At 42.6% G+C, this 8,926-nt stretch overlaps 1 protein-coding gene across 1 annotated transcript; it reads left to right on the top strand.

The window, feature by feature from the left end:
• Window positions 1-499: 499 nt before the first annotated feature.
• On the top strand, window positions 500-8,243 carry PSMA3 (proteasome (prosome, macropain) subunit, alpha type, 3). Its single transcript, XM_010160312.1, has 9 exons — window positions 500-620; window positions 1,422-1,523; window positions 1,654-1,727; window positions 2,319-2,391; window positions 3,324-3,389; window positions 6,783-6,829; window positions 7,221-7,288; window positions 7,429-7,493; window positions 8,056-8,243. Exons 1-9 carry the CDS (start codon window positions 618-620, stop codon window positions 8,098-8,100), a joined length of 543 nt encoding a protein of 180 aa, XP_010158614.1. The 5' UTR covers window positions 500-617; the 3' UTR covers window positions 8,101-8,243.
• The last annotated feature ends 683 nt before the right edge of the window (window positions 8,244-8,926 follow it).

Below are 8,926 nucleotides of genomic sequence, written 5' to 3' on the forward strand. Positions count from 1 at the left end.
GGACAGGCTGAGAGAGTTGGGCTTGGTCAGCCTGGAGAAGAGAAGGCTCCAGGGAGACCTTATTGCACCTTCCAGTGCCTGAAGGGGCTACAAGGAAGCTGGGGGGGACTTTTTACAAGGGCCTGTAGTGACAGAACAAGGGGTAATGGGTTTAAATTGAAAGCGGGGAGGTTTAGATTAGATGTCAGGAAGAAGTTCTTCCCGGAGAGGGTGGGGAGGCACTGGGACAGGTTGCCCAGAGAAGCTGTGGATGCCCCATCCCTGGAAGTGTTCAAGGCCAGGCTGGATGAGGCTTGGAGCAACCTGGGCCCATGGACGGTGTCCCTGCCCATGGCAGGGGGGTTGGAACTGGGTGATCTTTAAGGTCCCTTCCAACCCAAACCATTCTGTGATTCTATGAAATGATGTCATTGTATCTTGTATTTTGTTAATTCTGGGTTATGTGTTTTACGTTATAATCCTGTGTGTGAGAAACCTGCATTTATTTGTCTTTCAGTACAGCAATTGGGATAAGATGCAAAGATGGTGTTGTTTTTGGAGTAGAAAAACTAGTTCTGTCCAAGCTTTATGAAGAAGGTTCCAATAAACGTCTCTTTAATGTCGATCGACACGTTGGAATGGTAAGGTGCTGTGTAATTTTATTTTTCATAGGTTGAAAGCCTCCCCGCCTAAAACTAGAAATCTGTGAATCGGTGAATCAGTAATAAGTAGATTAAGAAAGTAATGTTAATGCTTCTGTGTACAGAATTAGAACTGCCAGTGGGATTTGTACAGTTTTCTGTAATTTACTCTTGATTGCACACACAGAAATAAAATCCATATTTAAAATAGATGATTGGCATATTTTGAGGCTGTTAATTTTTTTAAAATGCTTTGCAGCATTCCTGTTGTTCAAACTTGATGGTAAGTACAAACACACGTCAAAGTGGTACTTCTTTACGCAGTTAACAAGTAAGGGGTGTTATGGGGAAAACATGCTGCATACAAGATTCTCTTCTCAGCAGTGTGAGAGTTAGCGGAGTTCTTTAAGGACTGGTGTATGGATTACTGCCTAAGCCGTAACAGTGATGTCAGGATGACATCAGGTAGTGGTTGGCGTGTTACAGAAATGCCTGCAATGATCTGCTGAATATTTACTATATGAAGCATTGTTTGGGTTAGTGTAGTCATGGCAATCCATAAGACATTATTTAATATGAAGATAATCGATTTCTCCTAGAGAAGAATCCTATTCTGTACTAATATATGATCATACTGACGTATTTTGAGGTTGCTAGCAGATGGATAGTTGGACTGAATTCACTTGTAGGTAGAATTCAGTGAAGATCTCGGTTAAGTCGCATCAGTAGGCTTTTGTCCATTCATTTCATTATGTTACTGCACGGGACGTTTGGCCTAGCTGATGACAATTCTCGCTTCAGGCGGTAGCGGGACTCCTGGCAGATGCTCGTTCTTTGGCAGACATAGCTAGAGAAGAGGCTTCTAACTTCAGATCCAACTACGGCTATGACATTCCACTGAAGGTAAGAAATGGGTGCAGTTCACTCCAGCTTTCTGGCTTTCTCAGTGTTGACACAGAGAATTCGATTTTATTCCTTGCGGTTTTCTTATTTCTGTGAATAAAGGTCTCCTTTTTTTCTCTTCTCTGCTTAGCATCTTGCGGACAGAGTGGCCATGTACGTGCATGCGTACACACTGTACAGTGCTGTCAGACCTTTTGGTTGCAGGTAACTCTTTCAAACATACACTATTTGTAAATATCTCTTATTTCACAATTGCTGGAATTGCTTAGGTTGTCAGAAGTCTTTTTTTAAACTCGCCATTAGTCTCAAACACATTCCCTCCCCCCCCTTTTTTTTTTTTTGTCTGTGTGTAGGGCCTTAGCTGAACAATTCAGAGTTGCGCAACAGCGTGCCAAGCTTTTGCACAGACTGACAATTTGTCCCTGAATTTCAAAGTGGAAGAGTTGATGCTCTTAAGTCTGTGACAGTGATGAAAGCGGAACTTTCCTCTGCAAGCCTCTCCTGCTTGCACTGGTAGCTAAAGCGTAGGTTACAACTACTGTGCAGTGTTAGTACAAACGGAGTAATAAACAGAGATCTGTTCTCTAGTTACAGAGAAGTAAAAAGTTTCTGGCAAGTTGCAGGTGCTTGGCTGTCAGGGTAGCACTAAACAGTGCAGGCAGATTGCGTAACGGAATGTGGCAGGATAGTGGGAGTTTTGCTCCGACAAGAATGTCGGAAACCTGAGTTGGTGTAGTCTCTGTTTCTGTGTGGGTTGGTAGAAGAAATGTATCTAATTTTGCCTTTCCCCTCCAGTTTCATGTTGGGGTCCTATGACGATGATGATGGTGCACAGCTGTACATGATCGATCCCTCAGGAGTTTCATACGTGAGTGTGTCAAAAATACTTCCATCTTGGCTTAAATTCCCACTTCTAAAAGTTCCTAGTTGGGAAAACAGTAGGTGTCATTCCAAGAGAGCTGTTAATTTTTTTCTTTTTGCCTGGGAAGATCTCTGGTGATCACTGCTTAAAATGACCAGAGCTGGGCTTTGCTCATTTCCATGTCCGTGTTGAACACGTTGTGTATCTCACAAGTACAGTCTCCATGAAACTAGTTTTAAAGCTTGTCTCTCACGAATGTGGGCGTTCATTCCACCTAGTTATATCCAATGAGAAGTCCCACGCACTGCCCCAAAAGGACAAGTACTGTAGTGATACCCCATTCCCAAAATCTGTCAGGTAGGAGAGGGCTGCTGCTTAGACACTGGCTGCTAACAGCAGTCACATCAGAAGAGGTACTGACTGTCAGCCCTTAGTAGGGCTGCCCCTTCAGCCGTGTATTACACGCCGGGTGATGCTCACTCATACTGCTCTGATTTTTTCACTTTCAGCATATCCAATATCATAGCTGTTGGGGGAAACAGAAGTGCTTAGTTTTTCTGTGCTTACCCCTCAGTATATTTCATGGTAGGAGGGTTAGGGTTTTTTTGATCCTTCTCTAATTCTGGTTTGCTCTTCCACTTACTGTAATAATGAAAAAATAAAAAGTATCTATTGCAACAAATTAGGCAGATATATGTCTGTCCAGGAACTCCTGAGCTTTTCTGTGTTTATCAACAGTGGTAGCACTTCACCTAGTAATTGGGTGCTAGTCAACAACTGGGGAATGTGCCCTGAGAGAGGATACCAAGGTTTGCTGTATAATCTTGCTATGTGAGTAGCGTGGGGGTTGTCATGTGCTAAGTGACAGTAAGAACTGTAGATGGCTTAGTATTTAATTAAATATGCATATTTATGGTTTTGGTTTCTTTTTTTTTTAGGGTTATTGGGGGTGTGCCATCGGTAAAGCCAGGCAAGCTGCAAAAACAGAGATAGAAAAACTTCAGGTATGGTGTTACAGTTCTGTTCTGCTGTTTCAAGGCGAATGTTCCTAGCTTATTATGTTACCTTTCTGGGTGCCTAAAACATGTAAAATACAGAAGAAGCAGATAGAATATTTCCTTGTACATTCTAGAGGGTGTTCTAGGCGCTGTCACAGTATTTCTCAACTCTTGGCCCTGGGCAATGAGTAGTTCATAGGGAGTGCACGTTTGAAGCAGGAAGCGTAAACACACTCTCGTGCATGCCAGCAAGGAAAATAACTGCGTGAATCTAAAAGTGCAACCGAGTTTTTCCTTCTGAATGAAAACCTTAGGGCAGCATTGTACTGGGTGGCGTATCTATTTTTTCCCCAGAGGTTTTAGATGATCCTTTTGTTTAAAAAGTTGCAAAAAAAAGCTGGTCTTGTTAAGGACAGTGAGTGCAACTGCAGAACACTGAACCCCTGGATTATGACTCTGATAATTCAATGGGGAAAAATAAAGTCCTTGCCAGGTAAGACAGCGCTTCCCAGCTGGCTAGCGTTGAGGTACTGCCTTTTTTCAAAAGATCCGTTCAGATAGCTGCTTCTTGCTGACTGTAACACACCTTTTTGTGTCTGATGAAAAGGACTTCAGTGCTGTGAATGCTAGGAAGTGCACAGCTATACGGCACACCATGATTCCCAAATGGAGCCGTTTCTGCTCAGCATTTCCTCCTTGCACAACAGTATAGCTTGGGAAGTGTTACAAGAAGGGTCTGTGAGTGCACACCCTGAAGTTGTTTTGGAGCCTTCTGAACGAGCATGCAAACAGCTGGCTGTGTAAAACCCATCTGTGGAGAGGAGTACTGGAACACACTGAAGTGTGCCTTAGGCTGACCTGAGAATTACGTTACAGTCCTAAGAGGAGTCTCTCCTCTTCTGGTTTAGTATCTGACACCCTTGGAATTGGAGACAGGTAACTTGGGACAACCCTACTCCTCCTCTGTCTCATGTAATTCTTAGTTTCTCCTCTACTTGCATCTTATTTATAGTTTTGGGCTGCAGGAGTACATCAGAGTCCTTCAGAGGGTCGTCGTGCTTTGAGGAATAGTCTGTTCATGGTGCTGCAGCATCATAACTGAAAAATTACAGGAAAAATGTCAGTGTTCCTAGACTTGCTTCATTCAGTCTTCAATCTGGTCAGATGCTTGAAGAGCAAATCAGAAGTAGGAAGCCTACAAGATCATCTCGTCCTGATAGAGGAATCTCGGCTCTGAGAAATCATAATTTCCATGAGTGCAAACTGGCAGAAAGATAATGTTGGGTAGGATGTAGCCTACAAAAAAAAAAGAGATTTTTCTGTGCAGTGCTGGGATTTTCAAAAAATTCTGTTTTATTAACTGAGTTTTTGTACAGGTGCTAAGTGTGTTTATTGCTTGAAGTTTAGGGGCAGAGCCCGCACCACTTGGTGCGTGGGAACGGTGGTGTGCCATGCGGCCTAGCTGCGTGCGTTTATTTAACGGCTGGTTTGCAGAATGCCATCAGTAACGTGCGCGATCTTGTCACAGCAGGGTGAATCCAATCCAGTCACGCATGCCGATGCTTTTTGTTAACATAGACCGGGCAGGTTTCCAGGTCAGAGTTCATTCTGACGAGATGAATATGTCACAACAGAAATAGGGCAAAAGCCAGAAATACGGAAGTTTTCATGGGGTGATACTGCCTACGGTAGCCTGCCAGCTAAGATTTGCTCCCAAGGAAGAGATGACTACAGGTGGAAAGTAAGAGGCAAGCAGGTAGTCAGAACTCTAAAGGCACCTTACAGAAACTGCAGAGCAATACAGTGTTTGGGGGGGAATGCAGTGTGCGAAACCAGCCTGTGCAGCTGAGAGGGCCAGCAGAAAATGCCACACTGATCACATCTGTGGCGTCTTCTGCAAGCATCTGCTATGTTCAGCTGTGGGAAAACTCCTAGTCATGTGGAGAGCACTTGAATCTCTTCTGTAGTGCTTCTCATACAGCTCCAGTGCTATGTACAACTTTCTGGTATCTGGACATAATCGTAGCTAATTCCTGTGATACACTATTACGGTGTTTTTCTGCAGGATTAACGTACGTGATAGTAGCAGGCCTTTGGGTTTTCCTGTTCCACTACTAACTTTATATGCCTAAATACACATAGTAATTAAAGTATTTGTGTGACACAAGTTGCATTTGCACACAGTGCTGTGTGTATTATGGATAGGGTGTCAGAAATGGAAGAGCTGTAGCAAACGGGCTGTGTTTGGGAAACTTGTGGGATGGGACTGTGATGGTGCGGCTGTCTGATCAGGCGCAGGCGTTTCTCCTCTGGCCCACAGCTTCCGTGGGTGTGTGCTTCACCCCGGGAAGTGCTGTGACGTGAACGAAGGACTGCTGTCATCTTAATTCCTTCACCAGTGTCAAAGAACAAGCTTCCATATGATAGTTTTGAAAATCAGGAGAGATGGTAAACTATTTATAATTAATGGGTTTACATTCTGAGCTCAGTCAGTGTAAATAATGGAGGGGGGGAGAAACAATAGCTTATTTTGAACTTGAACCTCATTTTATGCTTGGTGTCAGTAAAACGTGTAATGCGTTGGACTGCAGTTTGTGCCTAGTGGCCCACTGGTTCCAGTGAATAGCGACAGGCACGTTCTTGTGAGTGCTGTGTCAAAGGCTGGCGTCCGCGTGGGTCTCAGATGAGAAAGTCAATGAGGCTGCTCTTGGTTCAACCCAAAATCAGTGAAATGTAGTAGAATATATTACTGCTTTGTAGTCCAGAAGGGTTGACTGGCAAGAGGTACGACATACAAAGCTTAACTTTATTATGTCATAGAGACTGGTCCGAGCCTTTGCTTTGAGCAACTGTGGAACTGTCAGAAGAGTGATATATTGGGGAGAAAATACAAAATGGGATGCTGATACCTTGCTCGGGCAAGTTAGTTGTTAACCTGGGAAAAATATTCCCCTCTTAGGGTATTACTTAAAAGTCAAAATAGTTTGCGCAACATGGTAAGAGCAAAATTATTGCTGTACTACCTAGAAAGAATATGAGTGTTAAACGTGAAAATGTGGTGCCTCCCCCATGTGGTTATGTCACTTTGATCAGAAAGCTTGTGAGAAGGAGTCAAACTCGTATGATGCAACTGTTTATCTGTTCAGCTGCTTCCGTGAGGCTTCCAGCTCGTGAATGCTTTAAGCTGGGGAAGTTTCCATGTAACCGCTTTTTCACAGACTCTGCAGCCGTTAACATTCTTCACTGGAAGAACGACTTGTGTCTAACAGGCTGAAAGATGCAGAGTCAATTTGGTTCTAGTCCTTTTTTTGCTTCTGTCACACTGAACAGCAAGCTCATGAGGCTCGTGTTCTGGCCTTGTGGAAATGGAAAACTGAGCTGTGTATGTTTTGTCTACAGATGAAGGAAATGACCTGCCGTGATATTGTTAAAGAGGTTGCGAAAATGTAAGTCTCCAACCTGTTTTTCCAACTTGACAAAAACCCGTACTGGTGAGCTCACTGGGGTTTCAGACTGAAGCTGTTCCTTTTAAGCTGGGTGCCAGGTTTCCCCTCTACTAGATGAGTGTTCATGTTGACTCTAGTATTGTCTGTCATTAAATATTTCTTCTTGTGAGATGAGATCTGCTGCTTGGTACTGAAAAATGCTAAAGGATGTGGGGAAAAAATAGGCCTTCTGATCTCATCTGCTACTTTTTACAGGGGAGAAAGCACAGGGAGAGCTTTTATTAACCCTAAGAAGATTACCTCAACAGCAGACATCTTTGAATACAGAAATAAAGTGTGTTTAGTCTGTTGATCACTCTGTTCTAATCTGAACTTTCTCTGTTTGTTCTAGAATCTACATAGTTCACGATGAAGTAAAGGATAAAGCTTTTGAGCTGGAACTCAGCTGGGTTGGAGAAAGTAATGCATTTTTGTCACTTCTTTAAACACGATAGGAAACAACTTTCTGTAACTACAGTCAAACATTGTTTCCTAACTTCACTCTGTATGTCAAGGTCTTTGTGTGACTTCTGCTTATGATGTACTCTTTTTTTTGGCAGTAACCAATGGAAAACATGAAATTGTTCCCAAAGACATCAGGGAAGAAGCAGAAAAATACGCCAAGGTAAGGTCCCATTTTGGTGTTGTCTCAGTGCTTTACTTAACTAACAAGTCTGGAGTGAAAGGAATTAAGGCTGGGCTTCTGCTGTTGCCGTGACTGAACAATGTACAGTCACAAGAGAGATCCCTAAGCATTAGCTGAGGTTATTCTGAAGGAGGGGAGCGAAGCTTACAGTGTCGTCCAGGGTTAGTTCTTACTCCCAAAACAAGTGTAATTCAGCAGGCGTGCTCAGGTGGTGCCTTTCTCCTTCAAAAGTAAATGTATTAACTCCTCCACAGTAGTGTGAGTGAGTAGGAGGGGTAGTAAGCAAGCTGTGCTGCCTACAGCAGTTTTTTAAAGATAACCAGCTGGGGGAAGTTAGATTTCTGGCCTGACTTCCAGCATTTACCAGCTTTGCATTTGTAATGATGGTGCTCAGTATTACCTCCCACAGATGTGAACTAGCCTGCTGAATACAAGGCTGTGGACACACTGAGAAGGTTGTAAAGCTACAGCAAAACTTTTGTTTATAGGCTGAATTACAAAAAAGTTAAACAGTTTAACTAAAACTTTGTTTTTCAACTAGGAATCTTTGAAAGAAGAAGATGAATCAGACGATGACAATATGTAACACATTGTTACTTCAAGACAAGTTCAACTTTTCTTAACTTAGAACAGGTTTGTTCATGACATATTCAGCATGGGATGCTATTATGTCCTGTTGGAAGAAACTGAGTGGCCAACTTGCACTAATAAATTTTCCATTTTACTGTCTGTTAGCTTTTATTTCAAAAAAGAGTGTAGTCCAGCATCATCAAAAAGCAATGTACTCAGTATCAAAACAGACAATAAGGAGAGGTATTACTGGGCTGGCGTTGCTTTCTCTTACCACAGAATTCTGTATGAGCCAGGCCAGGTACAGATAAACAATGTGCTTAACTGCTGAGTTATTGTAAAATTAAGTCTCTGGCTTAGAACTCAGAGTTTGGTATTAAACATTAATAGTTATTCCTTATACAACCACTGTCACAATTTGCAGTTCATTCACAGCCGCAGTCTGTGCTCGCTCTTGGCAGATGAGAACATACAGAGCTGTAAAACAGCAGGCTACAGGTTGAGGTGACAGCTCCAAACAGCAAGAGTTTGGGAAAAGGGCTTTTCATGTGCAGTATTCAGTCTAGGCTTATCTGAAGATATTTAAATTGAATTTGTTTTTAAAGTTCTAAAGCTGGGAGATCCCTATTAAGCAATGTAACTGGAATTAATAATGCTTGAAGAGCTGAACTCTTTAAAAACAGCTTTGTTCAGCTGTAGCTTCTTAAATCTGATTCAGAAGCAATTTATCAATTGTTGACCTTCCCAGGATTTGAAAAGAACTTTCCTGCTTTCTGACCCCACTTCCTAGGAAAAAAGACTGTCCATTCTAGTGACTCCAAAGCCTTGAGAGACAGGGTGAA

Source organism: Eurypyga helias, unplaced genomic scaffold, assembly GCF_000690775.1.
Source record: "Eurypyga helias isolate BGI_N326 unplaced genomic scaffold, ASM69077v1 scaffold15751, whole genome shotgun sequence".
Taxonomy (NCBI): domain Eukaryota; kingdom Metazoa; phylum Chordata; class Aves; order Eurypygiformes; family Eurypygidae; genus Eurypyga; species Eurypyga helias.

Bases quoted from the DNA above. Each gene is read 5' to 3' on its own strand.
- PSMA3 (XM_010160312.1), top strand. The intron at 3,390-6,782 runs GTATGGTGTTAC...TTTTGTCTACAG, and splicing joins CAGAGATAGAAAAACTTCAG to ATGAAGGAAATGACCTGCCG. The intron at 7,494-8,055 runs GTAAGGTCCCAT...TTTTTCAACTAG, and splicing joins AAGCAGAAAAATACGCCAAG to GAATCTTTGAAAGAAGAAGA.